Raw genomic sequence first — 23,512 nt, forward strand, 5'->3', positions numbered from 1 at the left:
CCTTGTGCCTCCGAAGGTTTCCCCAAGCTCCCCTTGCCCTGTGAACCCCTCCCTGGGCTACCCACTGATTCAACTCTGGACTCTCCTTAAAACAAGATGTCATTTGTTCACAAAACATTGGCTGAGCCCCTCGTCCTGTGGCAGGGCCTGAAGGGTGAAGTTGACAGGGCCCCCTCTTTAGTTGCTGGTACCCCGTGGGCAAGTCACTTGTCACTGTGTGGGGACGGTCTGCTTCCTTGGGGGTCTCTCCCTAGGCTATGAATCCCTAGAGGCCAGGCCTGCATCTATGCTGGCACCCCCAACAGAGAGGACCCAGACCAATGGATCTGTCGGATGGGTAGATCAATGGGGAGGAGAATTGTGGAAAGTTCTTCTTCCTAGTCCCCTAAAATCTGTGCCTGTGACACCCTAAAGCCTACAGGCTATCAACTCTTGTCCAGGAAACAATTTCTATGAATGTAGCCATAGGCAATGTGCTTCTCCAAGCACTTTCCTGAGCTAGCGTCAGGACAGAGGAGCCGGGCATGGCAACTCCCCTGCCCCGCTCCGCCCTCGGGCAGACAGGGCTGTGAACCCCAGGGGGAGCACAGAGTGTCGGGGGACATCTGGGGAGCCCCCAAGTTAACTCTGAGTCCCCACTCCAGCCTGCGACCCCACCACCCACGAGAGTGTGTACCCACCTGTGTGGAAGCAAGATGCCCACAGAGGGAGTCCCCATGGAAGAGGCAGGGGGTGGTGTCTGGCAGTCACCAGCTGTGTGGCCTCAGGCAAGTCACTGTGTCTCTGAGCCTCAGTGTCTCTGGAAAGTGGGGAAATAACCTGTGAGCCTGGCTGCTCTTCAGTGAGATCCTGTGTGCAGGACGCCTCACGGGCGCAAGGTGGCTGCCTGGATCCTGCAAGTCCCTGACAGGCAGCAGCACCCCCACCAGGGAGGTCCTGGAGGCTCCACCCTTCTGTGTCATTTGGCCTCACCTGACAGACCCCCACTCTAAACAGGAAGGAGAAAGGAGGAGGGGAGGGAGAGGGGAAGAGGGAGAGAAGGGGGAAGGGAGAGAGAGAAAAAAAGAGAGAGGAGGAAGGGAGGAAGGGAGGGGAGAGAAGAGGGAGGGAGGGAGACGGGAAGAGCAAGGGCAGGTTTTGGGACACAGCTGCTCGCCCTCCATCGTTTTTCATAAGGAGCCTCTCTTCTTTATCCAAGGCAAAAGTGCTTCCTGGAGAATTCCTAGGATGGTGGGAAATGCCAGCAGATTGTGATAACCAGGAGGAAACGCCTGGGGAAGGGCTTTGCAGGGAGAGTAACGGCATGTGCCGAGGGCCTGGGTGTGTTCAGGGAAAGGAAGCAATGTGGGCAGGGGCCCCTCCTTCGGGGCCCTGAGGCCATGGTAGGATTTGGGCTTGACTCTAAGGGTCACGGAAGCATTGGAAAGTTCTGGTGGGATTGAGGAGCATGGGGGTCAGGACACCTGGTGGACACCAGGGCCAAGGGTGTGGTCTGCCGGCCCCCACCCAGGTCTACTGGGGTTCATGTTCCTGTGATGTGGGGCCTCAGTCCGTGTCCTCCCCAGGGCCTTCTGCTGGCTCCTGGAAAACCCAGCATTCAAACTCCAAGGGAGACTCCACATGGAGGGGCAGAGCAAAGATGGAGGCAGATGCTTCTCTTTCCAGCGTCCCCATGATTGCTCCCCAGCTGCCCTTGAATGTCCCCCTGGAGCCTGGGGTGTCCCCAGCTCAGCCCCCCTGGGGACAGTGCACGTGCGGTCCTGTTAGGCTCCGCACCTGCTAGGAAGGGGTCAGCCAAGCCTCCTTACTTATCCCGCCCCACATGGCACAAAGTTGCTGCATGCGTGTCCCTGGAAGCTCTGCACAGCTGCACCTTCCTGGGGGGCCCAGGAGCCTGGCTCAGGTGGACATGTCCATAGTCCCCAAGGGCTCGCCGAGACCCTGAGCACACTGAGACGGATGAGCGTGCTGGCCCTAGTGGGGGCTGCCTGGGATGGCTGTCCTCTGTCCCCTCCTGGGCTTCCCTGTGTCGTGCTGTGGGCCACAGACCTGGGAGACAGATGGGTGAGGGTGGGAGGCGAAGGAGGCCTCCTTCGAGGAGGGGCGGTATGGGGCAAGAGCAATGTGGCGGAGATGGCAGTGCCCTTGCTGGGCATGTTGAGACATGTGCTGGCCGCCCACACATGCATGTTCACTGGAGATTCGTGGCAGGCCCCATGTGTCCTGGTGGGACTTTGGAGCCATCCCCCACTCTGCCACCTTCCAGCTGTGAGGGCTTGGCGTACCCTCCACCCCTCAGAGCCTCAGCGTCCTCATGTATACAATGGGACCCCACCCTGAGGCTGTCTGCCAACAAGCAAGGCCACCTCCGGTATCCCCTCCCTGGTGAGGCCTGTCCAGGCCACTCAGCCTTTTGTCCCTTGGAGATCTGGTGGTCGGTCATTCATTCACTTGTTCACTTATTCATTCCACACACACTCCCTGGGCACCAAGGTCTGAGCTGAGCTCTGTGGGGTACAGAAGGCTCACAGCGGCCCTGTCTTTGAGGAGCTTTGGCTGGAAGAGACAATGACAGATTAGCACAGTAAGTGTTAGGTCAGGGGTTTGGAGCCCAGAGGCCACTCCCCACTCAGCCTGGCATCAGGGAGGGCTTCCTGGAGGAAATGGCACTTGAGCTGAGTCTTCATATCAAATTGGGGTTTGCTTTGACTGAGGCTGTGTATCGTAAATGTTTTTCTGTTTCTTTCTCATCTTCGTGTTGCTTGCACTCTTTGTGCCTGGGTTTTCACATAGAGAGGGCTGCATGCCGTGCTCATTTGCAGTTTCCTTGTTCAGGTCGATAGGGTAGAAGTTGCTGTCTGCCATTCAATCATCCAGGGTGCGCTGAGTCCGCGTGGGCTGAGAAAGCTTGGGGATGGCCCGGGACGTGCAGGGAACCCGCAGACCGGCCCTGGCCTCTGCCAGGGTCTCCCAGCTGCACATTGACGACCCGCCTCCCAGGAGCTGCTCAGCCTGGAACAACCTCCAACCTTCTCAGGGCCCTGCCCTCAGCCACACCACTCTCCCCTGCAGGTGTTCGAGGAAGAGCATCACATCCTGTACCTGGACCACGGCGGCGTGATCGTGGCCATCAAAGACACCTCCATCCCCTTGAAGATCCTCAAGTAATGGCATCTGCTAGCCCCAGGGCTGGGTGGGCAGGCTGTGGGGCAGGCAGGCTGTGGGGCGGGCAGGCTGTGGGGCGGACTGGGGCTCTTTCTTACCTGGGAACCCTCTCAGACTCTTTCCCAGAATGTCCTCCCCTCGGGGACACAGATCACAGGGCAACAGCACTAAATCCTAAAGACCAGGGCTGGGGCACACCTCAAAAACCCTTCCGGAATGGTCATCGAGATGGACTTTGTCCTGCCCTCGGGAGACAGGCACAGAGGGAGGCCCCATCCCAGCCTGGGGAGCACGGAGGGTCTTCCCCGAGGAGGTGAGGAATTAGTAAAGTGCAGGGATTGGCACCAGGTAACCCAGGCAAGGAAGCCAGCATGTGCCCAGGTGAGAGGGTTGGCAGCTGAAGGCCCTCATGGGGAAGGGAGGGCAGGCAGGAACTCGGGACCCAGAAGGCACAGCCGGAGCAGCTGCCAGGAAGCCAGTATCACTGTAGTCTGAAAAAGAGCTTACTCAACTGCCAGATGGTGGCACTACAACACCAGCCCTGCCACGGGCCTGGCAACCCCTAGGCCAGGCTCAGGCCATGGGCGGGGCCATTCAGGGGATGCAAAGTGTCTGTGTGGTCCCCAGAAAATACCCCCAGGACTTGCAGCACGATGTGGATAAGCAGATGTGACATAAGCAGATGTGATACCACCTGTGCTGGCAAGGCGGCTGGTGCAGCACCCAGCCCTCCAGCAGGACCCGCAGGGCAGAGTCCCAGACACACGTAGCTCTCCAGCCCACCCTGGAGACGCTGACGATCTTCTCCCGGCAGGTTCAGCGTGGACGAGGGCCTCACCTGGAGCACGCACAACTTCACCAGCACCTCGGTGTTTGTGGATGGACTGCTAAGCGAGCCGGGGGACGAGACGCTGGTCATGACGTGAGTGCCGGGACCGGAGAGCAGTCGCTGGGCGGCGGGGCAGAGCCCTCCCCAAGGCAGGCCATGCTGGGCCTCCCTGGGCCTGCTGTGTCCTTCACCCCCCAGCCACCTGGGAATCAGGGACATCTGCCACCTGCCCTGGGTCCCCTGGCTGGTGAGGGCAGGACCCAGGCTCCAGGCCGGCTCCACCACGGCCATGGCACCTCTCGAACCCATGATGATATCATGAGTATTACTATCTACTGGCACCTTTCTCAGCCATATGGCATGAAGGTCTTAGGGCTTAGGGCCTGACACCCAGACAGGTCATCATAGGGCAGAGCTGGCTGTGACCCGCTTGTCACCCATTCGGGGGGCTGAGGCTGCAGCACTGGCCCTGCCCGGCTTCCTTCTGCTCAGCCCCAGCTTGGGCCAAACAAGGCATCATGGGGGCAAAGGGGCCTCAGGAGCCTCTGTCGTTCAGAGCCTCCCTGGCCCAGGAGCAGAGATGCGGAGGAGAGCGGGGACAGCGGGGACATGCAGGGTTTGACTGCACCGCTGCAGCCACAGTGGGGAAGAAGGCCATCCCCAGAAACCAGTGAAGTGAAGGCCCCTCTGGGCGCCTTCGAACATGGGCCCCTGTGACAGCCCAGCTAATTCACGGGTTGGGCGAGGCCTGCGTGTCTAACGGCTCCTGCGACCCTGCGCCGCGCACGGCGAGGCCCCCATGCCCTCTTCCCGCCTCTCATGGCGATGCCTAAGATATCTGGATAGTGTGTCCCAAATTCACGTTTCCCCGGAACCATGGATGGGACCTTATTTGGAAATAGGGTCATTGTCAGTGTAATCAAGCCAAGATGAGGCCAGGGAGCAGGGCAGACCCTGATCCAGTGACTGTCCTTATAAGAGGACACAGAGACACAGGCCCGGGGGAGGAGGCCGGGGAGGGAGGAGGCCTGGGTGGGGAGGAGGCCTGTGGGGAGGAGGCTGGGGAGGGAGGAGGCATGGAGTAGAGCTGTGCAGCTGCAAGCCCAGGAACACCCGGGGCCCCCAGGAGCTGGAAGGGGCAGGAAGCCTCGTCCTCTAGAGCCTGTGGAGGGAGCTCAGCCCTGCCAACCCCTGGATTTCAGTCTTCTGGCCTCCAGCGCGCTAAGAGAGCACGTGCACAATGCTTCAGTGTGGGAGAGCACGTGAGTGATGACTGAAGCCAGCAGAGTTCATGTTAATTTGCCACAGTAGCCCCACGAAGCTGCCGCGACAGGCCACAGCTCCTCCACCTCGAGGCCCAGGCACAGGGAGATTGGACACCTGGACTTTGTGCACCTTGTCCTCTGCTCTGTCCCTTCTAGAGCCGGCAGGCCCTGCCCTACCCATTTCCCACAGAAGAGCCGGGCACTGTGCCCCTCACCCTTGCCCACTTGGCTGGAGTAGGCATGTGCTCTGTGGCAGGTGTGGCTCTATGGTCTGGGACTGACTCTGGATGGCTTCAGCAGGAAGTGCTGGCCTGGCTCATTCACCAGTTCACACCCTGAGTTTTCCCTTCCAGCTGGCAATGGCCCTTCACGCCCTCGACCCTGACTGGCTCTTCCACTGGCCCCTGAATGCCCCAGAGGGGCCCACACGGATAGGCCCCCAAGAGTGCCTGACCCCAGCCTCTATCTCCCTCCGTGTGCCCCACCCTCCCCGGCAGGCACACAGCTCCCAGGAGGCCACAGGAGGACAGCTCCAGGCTGTGGGGAGCAGGCCTGGTTTTGGAAAGACATTGCCCAGCTGGGAAAATGCTGCCCACCCCGCCCAGGCTGGACTCAGCCCAGACAGGGATGAGACTGGCCTCCGCCCGGGCAGGGATGAGGCTGGGCTCTGCCTGGGCAGGGATGAGGCTGAGCTCCTCCTGGACAGGGATGAGGCTGGGCTCCTCCTGGGCAGGGATGAGGCTGGGCTCTGCCCAGACACGGATGAGGCTGAGCTCCTCCTGGACAGGGATGAGGCTGGGCTCCTCCTGGACACGGATGAGGCTGAGCTCCTCCTGGGCAGGGATGAGGCTGAGCTCCTCCTGGGCAGGGATGAGGCTGGGCTCCTCCTGGGCAGGGATGAGGCTGGGCTCCTCCTGGGCAGGGATGAGGCTGGGCTCCTCCTGGGCAGGGATGAGGCTGGGCTCCTCCTGGGCAGGGATGAGGCTGGGCTCCTCCTGGGCAGGGATGAGGCTGGGCTCCTCCTGGACACGGATGAGGCTGGGCTCCTCCTGGGCAGGGATGAGGCTGGGCTCCTCCTGGGCAGGGATGAGGCTGGGCTCCTCCTGGGCACGGATGAGGCTGGGCTCCTCCTGGGCAGGGATGAGGCTGGGCTCCTCCTGGGCAGGGATGAGGCTGGGCTCCTCCTGGGCAGGGATGAGGCTGGGCTCCGCCTGGACACGGATGAGGCTGAGCTCCTCCTGGGCAGGGATGAGGCTAGGCTCTGCCTGGGCAGGGATGAGGCTGAGCTCCTCCTGGACATGGATGAGGCTGGGCTCCTCCTGGACAGGGATGAGGCTGGGCTCTGCCTGGGCAGGGATGAGGCTGAGCTCCTCCTGGACAGGGATGGGGCTGAGCTCCTCCTGGACACGGATGAGGCTGAGCTCCTCCTGGACAGGGACAAGGCTGGGCTCTGCCTGGGCAGGGATGAGGCTGAGCTCCTCCTGGACAGGGATGAGGCTGCGCTCCTCCTGGACACGGATGAGGCTGAGCTCCTCCTGGACACGGATGAGGCCGGGCTCTGCCCGAACAGGGATGAGGCTGAGCTCCTCCTGGACACGGATGAGGCTGAGCTCCTCCTGGACAGGGATAAGGCTGGGCTCTGCCTGGGCAGGGATGAGGCTGAGCTCCTCCTGGACAGGGATGAGGCTGAGCTCCTCCTGGACACGGATGAGGCTGGGCTCTGCCCGAACAGGGATGAGGCTGAGCTCCTCCTGGACATGGATGAGGCTGAGCTCCTCCTGGACAGGGATAAGGCTGGGCTCTGCCCGGGCAGGGTTGAGGTTTGACTCTGCAGGGCCAGCATGTCCCCTCGTTTGTCAGGGAGTTTGGGCAGACGCCGCCCCTGAGCTCCCCTGGCTGCTGTGGCTGGGACTGGGAGCACAGCCTTGGAAGACACCACCACTGACCCCTGCTGCTTTCTTCATGCCCACCACCCATCATACCCACCCACCCTCACCCAACTCTGCTGCTTAACAATTAAACTGAGGCTCGGAGAGGAGAGGTACCTTGGCCCTTGCTGCAGGAGGAAACAACTGTGGCCTAGTCCAACTCAGACAGGCTCTGCTGGGCAGCTCTGTGGGCAGCAGCCTGTCCTCTCCGGGCAGAGCAGAGATGGGACCCCCTTCGAGGATGCTCCTCTGCTCTGCCTTCATCCAACATGCATTTATTGAGCACCTACTATGTGCCAAATCAGGATGCTTCTCTCCAGGCCGTTGTCCCTGGACAATGGACCGCACATGCTGCACCTCGGTTTCCACAGCCCTGAAATAGGGAAATGAGTCGACTTGAGGAGGTGTCAGGAGGATTCAGGGAAGCAGAACGTCTGTGCCCGGAAAATGATATTTCCCTTCCAGAGGCCTTGGCTTCCTTGTCTGTAACGTGGGGACTTAAACCCCATGAGGTCGCCGCAAATGAGCCCTCAACTGATGTTCACCAGTGATGCTTGGGGCCTTCTCGCTTCCTGGGTGATGAGCAAGAAATCACCTGCTTAGACTCTGATTCTAGTATAGAGGCCTGGCTTCTGCCCGCTCCCCAGCAGACAGAGATCCCGGCTGGCCTTCCCAGGCCGTGCACTGTGGTGGGATTGAGGGGATGCTTGGACAGCTCTGCATCCCACCTGGGGTCCTGGGCGAGGGGGAGCATTATTCCCAAGAAGGCGAGGGTCCCCTTCATGGGTCTCCCGGAATATCCAGTACCCGCCGCAGGTGGGTCCCGCCGGCCGGCCGACCTTTGATCGTGCATTCGTGTGTTTTCGATGGCATGCGATGGCGCTCCTGGCTGGTCTTGTCCTTCAGCAAGGAGAACAGTGAGCCCCTTCCCCTCCCACAGTCTAGGGGGCGTCCTCCCCTTCCTGGACCCTCTGCCCCAGGTCCTCCCTCCGTCTTTACCAATATGGCCTCCTGTGACAGGGGCTGCAATGCAACTTTAGCGAGCGCCCCACTGCATGCTACGGGCTGTTTTCATACATGACCTCAGGCCATTCTCATAAGAAATCTAGACACATTGATTTATTCCCCCATTTTTGGAGGTGCCAACATGTCTCAAAGAATTCATCCCTGAGGGAGTGATGGGAGGGTGGGGACCCTGGGAGCCTGTCCTGTAAAAATTGGGTGGGGATAATGACCCTTCCTATTCTCTCAGGGCCCTGATGTTTGCAGCTTTCCCTGCACAGTTAATTCCTGCTCTGGTCGGGCCCTGGACGCATAAAATCCTTCATGACTTTTGCCCACTTTCATGCCCCCGGAGGCCATGGTCTGGGACAGAACAGGGTGGTCCTGCCTTTTCCTACAGCTGCAGGACCTCCTGTGGCCTTTACAGGGAGGAGGAGCGAGGGAGGAAGGGAGTCCGGCCACCATGCATGCTGCCTGCACTCATTTGTGGTATGGACCCTTTGTGTGCATGTGGCCAGAACCCACAGAGCAGCAGGGGGGCCAGCAGTGCAGGGGTGAGGGCAGCCTTTACTCCTTACACGAAGGTTAAGTGCCTTCTCCAGGCCTCAGCTTGCGTGGCCGAGAGATAGGAGCGCTGTCCATCCGGGAGCCTTGAATGAGCCTATCTCTGCAGGGTGTCAAGCCCTTCACCCCAGCTGTCACAAGCATTGGTTAGGCCCCAGAGATGACCCAACCTTCATCCCCCACCGCCACAGGTGGGGCATTTTATCCCAGAAGGATAATGTCAGAATTCACAGCCAGGTGCTATAACCTTTTAAGTTATTTTTAAAGCATCAGAACAGTTCCTCCAGCCCCCCTGGTTCACAGTGCTGCATCTTCAGACAGCTGCCCAATCCCAGTGGCATACAAATAATTGAAACTGCAGGAGAGGCAGCACGCCGGCAGGTCAGAATCAAAGTCCCACTGCAGGGGTCTGTGCGGGAGCCGCCCTGCTGGAGTGTCCCACAGCCACAGGCTCAGCTTTCGGCCGCCCTGTCCTTCCCGGATAACTGTTTTGTCCAAATCTGCCCAAAGGACACCTCTAACCTAGCCAGAGGCACTTTTTGGGACACTTTCCTGGCACCAGTCACTTTCATCTACCTCCCTTTCCCCACAGTGCAGCCTCAGAGCAGGGAGGGGTCCCCAGGTCCTGGGCTTGGGCGAGAGGTGGAGTGGGGGCGCCCAGAGCCTTCCCCGGCTGCATGGCTCCACCCTCACAGCATGGCCCATTTTTTCCCCATTACCTGCAAAGTAATATCCAGGCCCCTTCGGCACGTCTTTCCTAAGACCCAGAATTAACTAGATGGCAGCTATTTCTCGTAGTATCGGCTGAGGGTTTAGGTTTCATAAAAGGCAGGGCTTCAGGGACATGGAGGGGGTTAATTAATCAACCAAACCAGCCTCTCTGCTCTGCCCCAGCTCAGAACAGCGGGGAGACTGAGGCCTCCCGGGGGTCTCTGCGGCCAATGGAGCCCCAGTGTCATGTTTCTGCGCCCGCCATGTTTCTGTGCAGAGCCTCACAGCTCCGGAGCCGCCAGCCCGGGTTCCAACGCTGGCCCCTCCAGGAGGTGGCCTGAAGCTGTGCTGCCCTAGGCAAGTCCCTTGCCTCAGCCTCAGTTTCCTTGTCTGTGAAAGGGGGCTTTGGCGAGGAGGAACTGGGGGAATACAAGGTCGCACCTGGGCCTGGCCTGCAGTGGGTGCTCCGTATACACCAGTGGCTGCTGCCGCCGTGCCTTTCATGATGCCACAGGTCACAGGAGAGAGTGAGGATGCTCTCAGGGATCCAGAAGTTTCCCCTAAAAAGGCATTTCTTAAGTGAGAGAAGATCCTCAGACGCTGTTGAAGAGAACAATGCACCAGGCATAGTCTGGACAGTGATGCTGAAGGAAGATCCCAGTGTGTTGAGTTGGAGCTCTCCAGTGTTGAGGCCATCCAAGTGGCATCCATCAGGAGACAGATGGCAAGTGAGACCCTCATCCCAATCACAGGTGCCCTGGAGCCAAGACCTCTCACAGCCGGGGCCACCATGCAGGCCCACAGGATTCCTCTGTTGGAAACAGCGCCTGCAGAAGCGGGCGGACGCGGCAGAGTCACAGTCATACCTGGGGACCTTCCCCTGTCCTTGGTGGGTGTTGCCACTAGCAGCTAGGAGGGGTCTCAGGCCGAGAGCTCAAGCCCCATTTCCCCACTCCTCTGAGAAAGAACGGCCTGGGGCTCCTGACCCCCACGCGCAGAGAAGAAAGCAGATGGGATTGTGAGCCCAGAACCAGGGGCCCGGCTGGAATGAAGACCTGGCAGCGACGTGGCAGGAATGCGGGATGGAACCAGCCTGGCTGCTCCCTCAATGAGCGGGCCTTATGGGAGCACAGGGAGGCAGGGTCCCTGGGGGAAGGTCCAGGCAGACAGAGGGAGGCCCCATGCTCAGCCTGCAGAGGCTTAGGGTTTCATCAAACAAAGACAATAGTGTCTGCCTCTTGGGACTGTTCCGGAGAGTGGAGGCAAACGCGAGGTCACAGATGTAATTCAAGCATGGACCGCCGCAGGCTCGCCTGGCTCAGAGGTGCCCCGTGGAGCCGAATCTTCAGATATCAGCCTCAGACACTCAGACCCAGCTGTCATGTCCTCAGAAATACCCTACAAAACCTTTCTCAACACCACCCTAGAATGGGATTGTCCTTTCAGCTCATGATGGGCCACCCCCAAGTATCCAGCCCCAGTTGGGGGTGCTCAGACGGGGACCAGACTGGAGCAGTGTGCATCACCTCCCCCACCCAGATGCTTGGCCTCTGGTAACATGGCCAGAGCACCACAAGCTGGACTGGAGAAGGCCCAGGGAAGAGCAGGCTGGGCCCACCTTCTAGGTGGTCTTTGGAGCCTAAGTGTGTGGTACTGAGGGATGGAGTGGAAGGCACTCAGGCAGCAGCCCTCCCAGAGAGGGAGAAAGCAGGGCACCTGAGTGCCATTCTGAGTGATGGGAACACAGCAATGACTGCTGACTGCAAGGAGGGAGAAGGAACAGCACAAACAAGCTATGTGACCTTGGGCAAGTTACTCAACCTCCCTGTGCCTCGGCTTTCTATTCTGTAAAACACAGGTGGACCTGGCCTACCAGGCTGTGCATGCATAGCTTCCAGCACACATGGGTGTGCCCTAAGTGGCCAGCCTCCCTATTCTCTCTTCCGCCACTTCCCCCACCCACCTAGGCTGTGACGGGCCAACCTTGCTCATTCTGTAGGCTCTGAGCTAGGCCTGCTGACTCGTCATTTCTCTGAGTCGTCACCTGTACTAGGGAGCAAACGCCCTGTGGCCCAGTGATGGAAAGCTGGGTTTCTGCAGCGCGGAACCCTCACACGGTCAGGCTGGGGGAAAACCAGGGAGAAGCCAGACAGCCGCAGATGCAGCCACCTGACCACAGATCATTCCGCAAAACATAATGCAAGGACCAGTGTGGGGGCCGTGGAAGGGCTCCCAACCCTGCTGTGGACCTGGGCCTCCTTCCCTGTCTGTCAACATGGGCCATGGTGGGTCAACCGCAGCGACTCAGGCAGTGCAGCTGACAAGTCATAGATCACATGTGGTAGTTGTGGGAATATTCGCGCCAAAGCCCACAGAGTACCTGTGCAGGGCCAGGCTCGGTGCCCGGGGCAGCCTCGCTCTGATCCCCAGCAAGGGCAGGAGAGGGGTCTCTGTGCTCATGGTACAGGTAGGAACAGAGTCCAGAGGGGACATGATTTGCACAGTAGATGAGGCCTAATGAAGGTGGTTTTCTCTCCCTTCCCTCCTGTTCCCACCACAGGGTCTTTGGCCACATCAGCTTCCGCTCCGACTGGGAGCTGGTCAAGGTGGACTTCCGGCCCTCATTCTCCAGGCAGTGTGGCGAGGAGGACTACAGCTCCTGGGACCTCTCCAACCTGCAGGTGGGCCGGGATGAGGCTGGGATCGGGCAGGTGGGGTGCACACTGCAAGTGCAGGCCCATTCTGCCTGCCAAAGTCCTCCCCTGCAAGGCCGCAGGGCGCCTCCCTGCCTCCAAGAAGCCTTCAGGGAATCCCCAGCACCTTTAGATATCCAGGCCTCCTGTGGGCTTTTCTAGACCCGTCTCGGTCATGGGGCTACCTGGGCTGAGGGTCCTCAGCCACACTCGGGGAGTGTGGGGCCACAGGCTCTACCCCAGCCCATGGAGTTCAGTGTGCTTGGGGTTCAGGATGTTCAGATCTTAGGAAGGTAACACAGGCCTGTCCCATACACGACAGTGGGGTCTGGGTGTGCAGTGGGGTCTGGGGCGAGGCCACCCTGTAATCAAGACACACAACTGTTTCTACAGCAAATGTGTAATATGGACACTAAGCTGAGTATAAAGGCCATCAGTGCTCCTTCTGTGGTTCCAATCAGGCTGTGCTGCTGGCGGTGTGGTGGGGAAGCCTGGGATTTCAGAGTGCGGGGGCCTGGAACTGCTGTGGGGTGGGTGGCCCTGATGAAGAAATGACTTAATGGCACTTGTTAAAGCGCGGGGTGGAAGACTTTACTCAGGGCCATCACGGTGGGTACAGGGACCCTCTCAAAGGAGAGACTGGGCTCACCTTGAATTCAGCGTGGACAAATGGGAGTTCAGAGCCAAGGTCAGTGGGTGGAAACTGACTAAGAGGAAACAGCAGGCATCAGAGGATTTGACATCACCTGGGGGGCAGCAGGGGATGAGGAAGCCTGTCGGATAGGGAGGGTGATTGGATATCGAGGGTGGGCGGTGCTTGCCAAACTGCCTTAGCAGGGTGCATTGCTGAAGCTGGATTTCACAAGGAAGTGCTCAGATGGGCCTAGGAGGAGGTTTAGGAACCTGAATACAGGCCACCGGGCATCCTCACCGGCCCCGCCCCTATTACTGCCACAGCAGCTGTTGCAGGGAGATGGGGTGGGCCTGTCCCGTCCTGATTGTCCCCTGAGGACCCACTGTGTGCTGTGAGCCCTCAAGGCCGTGGCTCGGCCCAGCTCCCGCACAGCACCTGAGGGGACAAGGGGAACCTCAAAGGGGCTGTACTTCCAGCAGCTCTGCGACCCTTCGGGCCCCGCCAGGGCTGCACACAGGAGGGGCTCAGTGAATGCCCGTGGGTTGGGATGAGAGGGAGGCTTCCCCAACTTGACCGCAGACATGCCACGCCTCATTCGGGGCCTCAGTTTCCCCATCTGTAACCTGAGCCCTCAGCCATCTTCAGGCTCTGGCAGGTTCAGCGGCACAAGCCCATGGAGAGCAGTTGACCCGTCTCTGGCAGCTCCTCACCCTGATGTTCCTGCTGCAGGGCGACCGCTGCATCATGGGCCAGCAGAGAAGTTTCCGGAAGAGAAAGTCCACGTCCTGGTGCATCAAGGGGAGGAGCTTCACCTCGGCGCTCACGTCCCGCGTGTGCGAGTGCCGGGACTCGGACTTCCTGTGGTGAGCCACGGGCTCCTCCCTGCGGAGCCTCAGGTGCTGTTTGAGCATCCTCACAGCATGGCGGCCGCTTCCCCCAGCATGAGGGAGGAAGCCTCAGCGCCTTCTATAACCTGGCGTGAGAGTCGCACACCGCACGTCTGCCTCATTCTATCTGTTAGAACCGAGTCACCAACACCAGCCCACACTCCAGGAAGGAGCTTTAAGGAATTCGTGGTGCATTTTTAAACCCTCTCAGTGGCTGCTCACAGGCAGGAGGAGAAAGTGAGGAACAGGTCGGGGCATTTTGGGGACATGCTGCACCCACCCCGGCCCTTCTCCATCCAGGGACTCTGCTGAAAGCCACCCGACCTGTCCCTGTTGTTCTCAAAAGCTGCCTGTGACTGCCCAGTGCCCACAAGACAATTTGGCTGACAGCTCACCCACCTGCCACCCACCTCACCCCTCCTCATCCTGCCCCCTGGCATTCCAGCCTCCTCCACCTGTACTGGTGCTGCTCAGGCTGGGCCCTGCCAGCAGTGCCTCTCCCTCTCTTTCCCTACCTGTCTCTGTCCATCCTTTGAGATTTGCTCACCTCCTCCAGGCAGCCCTCCAGGTTTCTCTGAGTTCCCAGCATCCCTTTGCCTCCCTTGTTACCCTGTGTTGCCCTCTGGGATGGGGCTGTGGGTGCTCCTTCATGTCCTCACAGATGGGTGCATAGCAGGCCCTTGGCATGAGGTTCCCTTCCCAGCTCCCCCAGATTCCACCCCAACCCTGGCTGACTCCCGTTCCCACCTGTGCCTGTCACCTACCACTGTTCTTCCCTCCTCCCAGCGACTACGGATTTGAGCGCTCCCCCTCCTCAGAGTCCAACACCAACAAGTGCTCTGCCAACTTCTGGTTTAATCCATTGTCCCCGCCTGACGACTGTGCCCTGGGCCAGACCTACACCAGCAGCCTTGGGTGAGTGTGGGTGTGGGCCTCTCCCTGCCTAAATCCGGGGGCAGAGCTGCGGTGCAGTCCCGAAACCATGCTGGTGCCTGCAGCTCCCAAGTGGAGTCAGGGAAAGAGAGGTCAAAGGTGAGGATGCCCCACGCTCACAGCACAGAACCTGGCTGCGGGGCTCATGTGAGTCACCAGACATCATGAGTGAATGACCTTAGCTCCCAGGCCAAAGGAGCCCATAGGGTTCTCCCATCTGAGCCCATGTGGGCCAGTGCCAGGAGAAAGCTGCCTTGAGTTGGCTCCAGACAGAGAACAATAGACAGAAAAGGTCCAAGGCACCCGTGGCTCACACCTGCTGCAGCACGTCTTCCCCTGGCCTTTCTGAGCCTCTGCAGTGCTAGGACCCTTCCCCATTTACCAGTGCCCAGTAAACCAGGCCCTCCCCATTCACCAAGGCTTGGGTGCTGGAGGTGCTCCTGCTGCCTGCAGGTCTCAGCTTAAATGGCACTTCCTCCAGGAGGCCTTCCCTGACCACCCACCCCTGACCCCGAGCTTGCCTCTGTCACAGCACAAATCCCAGTTATTGTCATCACTCACCTAATTGTCCTCCTTGCTGAACTGTAAGCGCCACAACACACAGTAGGTATTCCTTCAGTCTGTGGTATGCTGAGTACAAGCTGTGCATGAAGGGACAGCATCACCAAATGCAAGCAGTTACGATAGTTTTCCTCCACCAGAGGCTGGGCATATTGCTATGAAGGATTCAGTTCATGTAAAATGTTAGGTACATAAGAGCTGTGAGCCTTCATCTTTAGGAGGTCCCAAACATGCTCCATCCAGAAGTCCCAATTTCCCCATTTCTCTTTGAGAACATTTTCAGAGAGGAAGAGAAAAGCCCATGGGCTTGTCAGAAAATCCCCATTAATTCCCCTCAGGGAACATGAGGAAACAGGAGGTAGGACCAGAAATTGCAGGCTTTGGCCTCACCAGCATATCTGCTGCCGTCCACCCACCCGTCCATGCATCACTCATTCATCCCCCATCTACCCATTTATCCACCCATCATCCAGTTAGCCATCATCTGTTCATTCATCCATTCATTCATCCATCCATTCATTCATCCATCCATTCATTCATCCATCCATCTTTCCATTCATCCTGCCATTCTCCCAGGCATTCAACTACTGCCCATGCACCCCTCTATCCATCCATGTACCCATCCATCCATTCATCTATCCATCCACCATCCATCTATTCATTCACCATCCATCAATCCATCCATCCATCCATTCACCTATCCCTCTATCTACCCATCAATTCATCCCCTATTCACCCACCCATCCATCCATCATCCATTCATCCATCTACCCATCCATCTATCCATCCGCCATCTATCTATTCATTCACTCACCATCCATCAATCCATCAATCTACTTATCTATCCATCTGTCTACCCATGCACCCAGGTATCATGAAGCTGCAGTGGTTGCACATCCACCAGGGCTTGACAACAGGGACTCTTGTCTGAAGTGTCAGGGCCAGGACCTTGATCAAGGCAAAGGATTTCACCTCATACCATCTGCACACTGTAGGTGCCATGGATGGGTAGCCCTTAGAGAAGGGTATTTTCTTTCAAAGCACTAATCAAATGGGCTTGTGCATGATCAACTTCTGAATGCTTATTTAACGGCAGAGCCATCTGGGAGAATTTGGCCCTGAGGGCAAGAGCGGGATCAACCCTGGGGAGACAGGTACCCCCAGCACCTTGTCAGCAACGCCGCTTTCACAGGTTCATAGTGTAGCCTAAGGGAGCTTCACAAGTAGCAAGCTGGATAAGGCCACCCCTTTTAGGGGTGCCCAGGGCCCCTCTCCAGCCTCATGCCACACCTGCTCCCCCTCCAGGCTCAGCACCCCCTCTAGTGCCTTTGCACATGCTGTTTCAATGGCCTGGGATGCTCTTTCTTCTCCTGCTCACCCTCCCAGTCTCAGCTGAAAGCCCCTTTGTCAGGGACTAGGTCCCCAGGGGTGCCCCAGCCAGCGCCATCACAGCTATGGTTTCACTCTGACGTGATCGGCTCAGGTCCGCCTCTGCCTCTCCACTACAGGGTCTGCTCTGCACAGCATCTAGGGGCTGCATGCAAACACCCCCATTCCCAGTACCTGGCCCATAACAGATGCTCAGTAAATAGATGTCTCATGAATGCAGCGATGAGTCACGAATCGCCCAATCCAGGTCTCTCAAGGGAACAGGGAGACGGAGCCCAGGAGGAGGGGGGTGTGTGCCCATGGTTATGGCCACACTGTGAAACAGTGGCGAGTGGAGGCAGGACCCCAGCCCCTCTCGGGCACTCTGTCCTCCACCTTTCTCAGAAAAACCATGAAATTCCAGCTGGCTGCTTAAACACCCCGTCTGCAGCACTAACAGGGCCGTTACTATTACTGTGAGTAATGTGATCAGACCACGGAGATGCCAGCACCTCCGAAGCACATTCTGCCACCATCAGTCCCTCCTCCGAGCCTCAGTGTTCTCATCTCTGAAACGGGGCTGTAACAGCAATTGGGTGGAGTCCGGAGGTGGCTAGGAGTCAGCAAGTAGAGCCCTACGGGTGGGAAGCCAAACGCCACCTGTGGGTGGCAAGCATGTCCCTCCCCAGATTATGGGGCCCCATCCTTCGCCACCTGTCTGAAGTGGACCCTGACCCTCTCTTGTCAATCCAGGTACCGGAAAGTGGTCTCCAACGTGTGTGAGGGTGGGGTGGACCTGCAGCAGAGTTCGGCGCAGCTGCAGTGCCCCCTCACACCGCCCCGGGGCCTGCAGGTCAGCATCCAAGGCGAGGCGGTGGCCGTGCGGCCTGGAGAGGATGTGCTGTTTGTGGTGCGGCAGGAGCAGGTGAGTGAGCACCTCCCAGCGGGCTCCCAGGACTGTCGGGCAGGGGCGGCTCCAACTGGGCACGCAGAGGGCATGGTGAAGGGTGTCTCCTCCGCCTAGAAGTGGCTCAGGGCATCGCCATCAGCCAGCCCGTCCAGACTGCAGGAGGCAGCAGGGGGTTGGACATCTACTTCCTGGGTCCAGACCAGCATTTACCAGTGAAAGAGACACGGAGGAGAATAGAGTAGGGTGTAGGGGGTATCAGGGTCTCCACAGAGCAGAAGGAGACGTCGTTTCACACATCGGGGGAGCGTGTGTGGTTACTGGCCTTGGTATAAAATGTATTCATTCCCGTGGGTGGCAATACATTTTTTAAGCCTGTAATTATATCGATTTAGTTAATTTGGGATCTTATGAAAAACAGAAAGTTAAAAACACTATTACTTATAATTACACAACCAAAAATAAATCCTGTGTGTGCGTGGACAGCTACAGATATAAATACTCACACAAACACAGATAGAAATTTCCTCCTAGCCTCCCAGGCTTGCTTTTTTTGCTTTAGAACAAGTGTTATATTTTCTTCTGGCGTTAAAAATAATGAATGTTCATTGTAGAACATTTGGAAAACACACACAAAATATCAAGAGTATAAATATCTCTCCAAAGCCCCCCAGTCCTCCATGGTAACAACTGTTAGGTTTTTGTATTTCCTTCTAGTCTTTTTAAATTAATTTGTAACATGCTTATTTTTCTGATGGTTGAATAAACTAATGTTCATTGTAGCAAATTCAAAAACAAAACCTAGAAAAATTTACAAGCATTGCAGAAAATTCAAGATGACAGAAAAGGGCAAAGGAGAGTTCGATGCCTCCGTGTCGCACCCGGAGGGTGAGTGCCTAGGACCCTGGGCGCTCTCCTGGCACGCAGCTTTCCTGGGCACTTGGTTCTTTGATGAACAGTACGGGGGATGAAGCAAGTGCAGCTTCACAATGATGTGTGTCCTGTTTAAATGTCCTTCAAAATAGGTGGGGTGGGATGTTGGTGACAAAGGTCTTTGGAGCTGGAAAGCAGGGAGCCTGGTCTAATGCAAACAGGGAAACTGAGGCCCAGGAGAACGCAGAGCGGTGCTTGCCGAGCACCTCCATGGCGGGCGCTGTGCACCAGCCACTGCCTGTACTCCTGGCACCACCTCAAGTGGCATCCTCTTGCCAACCTGCTTTATAGCTAGGGAAACTGAGGCTCGGACAGCGCAGTCACTCTCCCAAGGCTACACGGGAATGAGTGGCAGGGCTGGCATTGGGGTTCCTGGCCCCGAGACCCTATGTGGACAGAGACCGATTCTGGGGGCCCCCAGACCTGAGCCATTCCCTGGTGCAAGTGCGGCTGCTGATGGAGATGGGCCCTGGGACCCACACTCCTCGGAGCCAGGGGCAGCCCTGGGGTGCCTCTGTTCCCAGCAGTATCTTGGGTAGGCAGGAGAACAGAGCTGCTGCCCCGCCTGTCCCGCCTGGACCCTCAGAGTGGACTCCGCTGCGGCTGCCCATCCAGGGCCGACATCCAGGGAAAATGGCCCTCTGCTGCCCCCTAGAGCCTGGCGTCTCCACAGTGCAGTCGCATCTGCAGTCTGTCTGTGGGAGCCAGTCTACCACCTGCCCAGGGGGCCCGGACCCTTGCTGAGATGCTCTGCAGGCAGGAGCTGGAGTTGGTGGAAGCGAGGAGAGTGATCAAAAGATGCTCCTGGTGGGGAGAGTCAACCCCCACCCCACCGTGCACCTACTGTCAGGAAGAGGCCATCCGCTACGCTAGGGAAACGGGTGGGAGTGTGGGATCCAGGGTGGACATACGCACTCACTGGTACACACGCTCACACATACACACAAACTCACACACAGACACACATACGCTTACACGCTCATGTATTCACTCTCAAACTCGCAGACAGATTTGTACACACTCAAACATACACTCACACACATAGGCCAACCTACTCTTTCAAACAGCACTGGATTTAGGGGAGTCTGAGTTTTATAAATACCTTAAGAATTAAAAAGAAGGTCTGATAGAGGCCCCAGGAATAAACCCATGTAAATATGTCCGAGGGATGTCTGATGTCAATGTGAAAACAGCTCACTGAGGGGAGGGCTTGTTCATCCAATAATAATGAACCTCAACCTCAACCTCACGTTCGACAGAAAAATGAACTCAAAATTGCCTAGATTTAAATGTGGCATGTAAAAATCATAAACCTTTTAGAAAAACCACAGGAGAGAATATCTAGGGCTGGAAGAAGAGTCCTCAGACTTCACACTCAAAGCCAGTCAAAAGGAAAGTTGATAAATTGGGCTTCCTCAGGATTAGCCACTTTTGCTCTGGGGAACGGCCATGTTAAGATGAAAGGCAAGCTACAGAGTGAGAGAAAATATTTGCAAACCACATATCCAACAAGGACCAGTACCTAGACTAGAGGAAGAACACTCAACAGCAAGGAAACAAAGCATCCAGTTAGAAAATGAACAGAAGAACTGAAAAGACGTTTCACCAGGAGAATGGACACATGACAGGTAAGCACACGAAAAGAGGGTCAACACCATCGGCCACCAGGGAAGCCCACAGCCAGACATCACTGCACACCTATCAGAATGACTGACATTAAAAACAGCGCCGACACGAAGTACTGGCGAGGATGCAGGGAAGGGCACTGGATCACTCATGCATGGCTGGGGAGACTGGAGAATGCCACAGGTGTTCTGGAAAACACTTCAGCGGTTTCTTAACGAACTCAACATGCAAGGAGCAGAGGACTGAGCACTTGCACTCGTGGCGGTCATACCAGAGAAATGAAGACTTCTCTTCACCCAAAAACCTGTATGTGTCTGTTCATAGCAGTGTTATTCATAAAGGCCAGAAACTCAAACCACCCAGAGGCCCTGCAATGGGCGAATGTTTGCACAGGCTGGGGTGCACCCATGCTGAGATACCACACTGCAATGAGAAGGAATCCATTATTAATACCTGCAGCAGGGTCAAGCACGGTGGCTCACGCCTGTGATCGCAGCAGTTTGGGAGGCCGAGGTGGGTGGATCAGCTGAGGTCAGGAGTTCGAGACCAGCCTGGCCAACATAGCGAAACCCTGTCTCTACTAAAAATACAAAACTTATCCAGGTGTGGTGGTGCATGCCTGTAATCCCAGCTACTTGGGAGGCTGAGGCTCGAGAATCACTTGAACCTGGGAATTGGAAGTTGCAGTGAGCCAAGATTCCACCACTGTATCTAGCCTGGGCAACAGAGTGAGACACTATCTTTAAAAAAAAAAAAAAAAGGCCAGGCGTGGTGGCTGGTGCCTATAATCCCAACACTCTGGGTGGCCGAGGTGGGCGGATCACAAGGTCAGGAGATCGAGACCCTCCTGGCTAACATGGTGAAACCCCGTCTCTACTAAAAATACAAAAAAATTAGCCGGGCGTGGTGGCAGGTGCCTGTAGTCCCAGCTACTCGGGAGGCTGAGGCAGGAGAATGGCGTGAACCCAGGAGGTGGAGCTTGCAGTGAGCCGAGAACATACCACTGCACTCCAGCCTGGGCGACAGAGCGAGACTCCATCTCAAAAAAAAAAAAAAAAAAAAGAAAGTGCAACAACCTGGATGAGCCTCAAGTGGATTATGCCGAGTGAAAAAAGCCACTCCCACGTACGTGATCCCCTGCTGTGCAACTCGTTCACATAACACTCTTCAAATACAGAAATGGAGAAAGAGAATAGAAATTATCAAAATTATAGAAATGGAGAAAGATTAGTGGTTACCATGGAGTTGGGCTAATGCAGCGAAGTGGGTGTGTCTGCGAAGGGCACCCAGTGGGGTCCTAGTGGCGGCTGAATTGTCCTGTCTCCTTCCTGTATCAATGTCAACCTCCTAGTTGTGGTACTATCATTTGGAAAGATGTTAGCCTTGGGGAGAGCCGGGCATGGGGCATACAGGGTGGATCTGTATCATTCTGTACAACTACATAGGAACCTACCATTATCTCAGAAGAAAATGCTTAATTTTTTTAAGCACCAGTAATAATGATAGATCTAAATGAAATATACCAAGATGTGAATGGCAGGTATTATAGTGAGATTTCGTTTTTTTCTTTTTCTTTTATTTGCTATTTGTATTTTATATTATTTTCTACCTTAAGAATATACTACCTTGTATTATAGTATTTTATTACGGTATATTATTTTCTACCTTTAGAATGTGTGGTTAGGAGGAAAAAGGACAAGTTATTTTAACCAAGGAAAATGTTTAAGTAGTTAAATGTGCATCAGTGCAGCACTTAAAAGGCAGAAACGCAAGGCCCCGAGAGCTGGCGCTTCACCCAGGGTGAGCGGATCATGGGTCCTGACTCTGGGTCACACATGCCTTCTCCTTCCCAGGATTAGCACAGTAAAGCCGTCCCTCCGTGGAAGCAGCTCAGACTGGAGCGCTTCCCCTCATTCCCCGCCCCACCCCGAGAGGCTGCCTTTAAACAGAGAGAACCACAAACAGCGAGCAGCCACCTGGCTCCTGGACTTTGGAGAGCCTCAGTCTTCTAACCTGTCAAATGGGGAGAACGGAGCACTCTGCAGCCTCTTTCCTGGGGACCCCATAACAAATGACCTCATGCCGGGTGGCCTGAACCAATGCAAAGCTCCAAAGGACAATCCATTTGCACCTCCTCTATCTTCCGGGGCTCCCAGCACTCCTTGGCCCCTGGCAGAGTCACTCCCACCTTTGCCTCCACCTCCACGCAGGCTCCGTCTGTGCCCAAATCTCCCTCTCCTTTCTCTTACACAGATGCCTGTCGTTGGATTTAGGGCCCACCCTAATCCAGTATGACCTCATCTTAGCTAATGACACCTGTGAAGACCCTATTTCCGAATGAGGTCACATTCTGAGGTTCCTGGTAGACGTGAATTTTGGGGAGACACTGAGCAACCCAATTTACCATGTCTGGAGAAAGTTAAGTGAACAGAATTTACGTAAAAGTTTTCTATCAACTTTCAACATTTGGCTGGTATAAACTGAGGAGATAGCTAAGTGGTAGTAATCATGCTGTTTCCGTCATCACCACTAGGAAATGGTTTCCTCGTGTCCCTGGTACTGATGCGGGAGGAAGAGGGAAGGGGAGGAGAGGAGGAAGGGAGGGAGGGAGAATGTGATCATGAGCCGTAAAGTCGAAGAAGTTCCTGTTTCCTTCACTCAATCTCCCACTCGGCAAGGAAAACGCGGTCATTGGAAGGTGGAAGGAGATGGTGGAGAGGCCTCTGTGGGTGACCTGGTGCCACACAGAGATGGCAGTTGGTGGGAGCTCTTCTCTGCACCCACCCTGCCCCATCTCAGCGTCACTCCTGGTACTGCATGGTCTGAGAAAGAGAAAATTAGGAACCGCAGTCTCCCAGAAGGGAAAATCCTCCTTGGTTTCCAGGCAGGCGGCTTAGGCACTTCCAGATGTGTGCCTCTCCCCTGCCGGAACCCTCCACGCTGTGGGAGGCCCCTCACCCTCCTGGCTCCATCGCTGGCACGGGCCTCAGAGGGTCTCCCCGGGGCCCTGACTGCCCCCTTGCTGCTCTCTGATGACACCCTTGGGCCTCTCCCTCTCCCTCTCTGCCACTGGGTGATTGTTCTGAAACGCCCCTGGGCCACAGCCCCTGGTTAAACCAACTGCCTTGGCCAGCCCTACACTCCAGGCAGAATCTCTAGGGCAGAACCAGGCCCGCTCCCCTGTGGGTCCCCAGAGCCCACTCATTTCAAGGAAAGGAGGGCGGGAATGAATGAATGAGTGAGTGAGTGATTGAGCCACTCTGGCCCCTCAGCTTCTAGGCCCACTCCTGAGTGGCTCCATGGTGTTCCCCTGCAGGGCGACGTCCTGACCACCAAGTACCAGGTGGACCTTGGGGACGGCTTCAAGGCCATGTACGTGAACCTTACACTGACCGGGGAGCCCATCCGGCACCGCTATGAGAGCCCCGGCATCTACCGCGTGTCCGTCAGGGCAGAGAACACGGCGGGCCACGATGAGGCAGTGCTCTTCGTCCAGGTCAACTGTA

General features: G+C 56.7%; 2 protein-coding genes across 8 annotated transcripts in view; one reads left to right on the top strand and one right to left on the bottom strand.

Annotated features, from left to right (window-relative positions):
* The window catches only part of GRPEL1 (GrpE like 1, mitochondrial), a 972,139-nt gene that overhangs the window by 653,493 nt on the left and 295,134 nt on the right, over positions 1-23,512 (bottom strand). The window contains exon 1 of one of the 5 annotated variants that reach the window (XM_050792207.1): positions 16,720-16,723. The exons of the other annotated variants lie outside the window; for them this stretch is intronic. The gene's annotated coding sequence lies outside the window, so the exon portion shown is untranslated. Of the gene's footprint in view, positions 1-16,719; positions 16,724-23,512 lie in introns of those variants that run through there. 5 annotated transcript variants of the gene reach the window in all.
* The window catches only part of SORCS2 (sortilin related VPS10 domain containing receptor 2), a 554,540-nt gene that overhangs the window by 513,801 nt on the left and 17,227 nt on the right, over positions 1-23,512 (top strand). For all 3 annotated transcript variants that reach the window (XM_050792078.1, XM_050792079.1, XM_050792080.1), the window contains 7 exons: positions 3,073-3,164; positions 3,980-4,087; positions 12,025-12,145; positions 13,521-13,654; positions 14,465-14,593; positions 17,294-17,465; positions 23,323-23,509. In XM_050792078.1, coding sequence (XP_050648035.1) covers positions 3,073-3,164; positions 3,980-4,087; positions 12,025-12,145; positions 13,521-13,654; positions 14,465-14,593; positions 17,294-17,465; positions 23,323-23,509 — 943 coding nt within the window. The remainder of the gene's footprint in view (positions 1-3,072; positions 3,165-3,979; positions 4,088-12,024; positions 12,146-13,520; positions 13,655-14,464; positions 14,594-17,293; positions 17,466-23,322; positions 23,510-23,512) is intronic.

The sequence above is a fragment of the Macaca thibetana genome, chromosome 5 (assembly GCF_024542745.1).
Source record: "Macaca thibetana thibetana isolate TM-01 chromosome 5, ASM2454274v1, whole genome shotgun sequence".
Taxonomy (NCBI): domain Eukaryota; kingdom Metazoa; phylum Chordata; class Mammalia; order Primates; family Cercopithecidae; genus Macaca; species Macaca thibetana.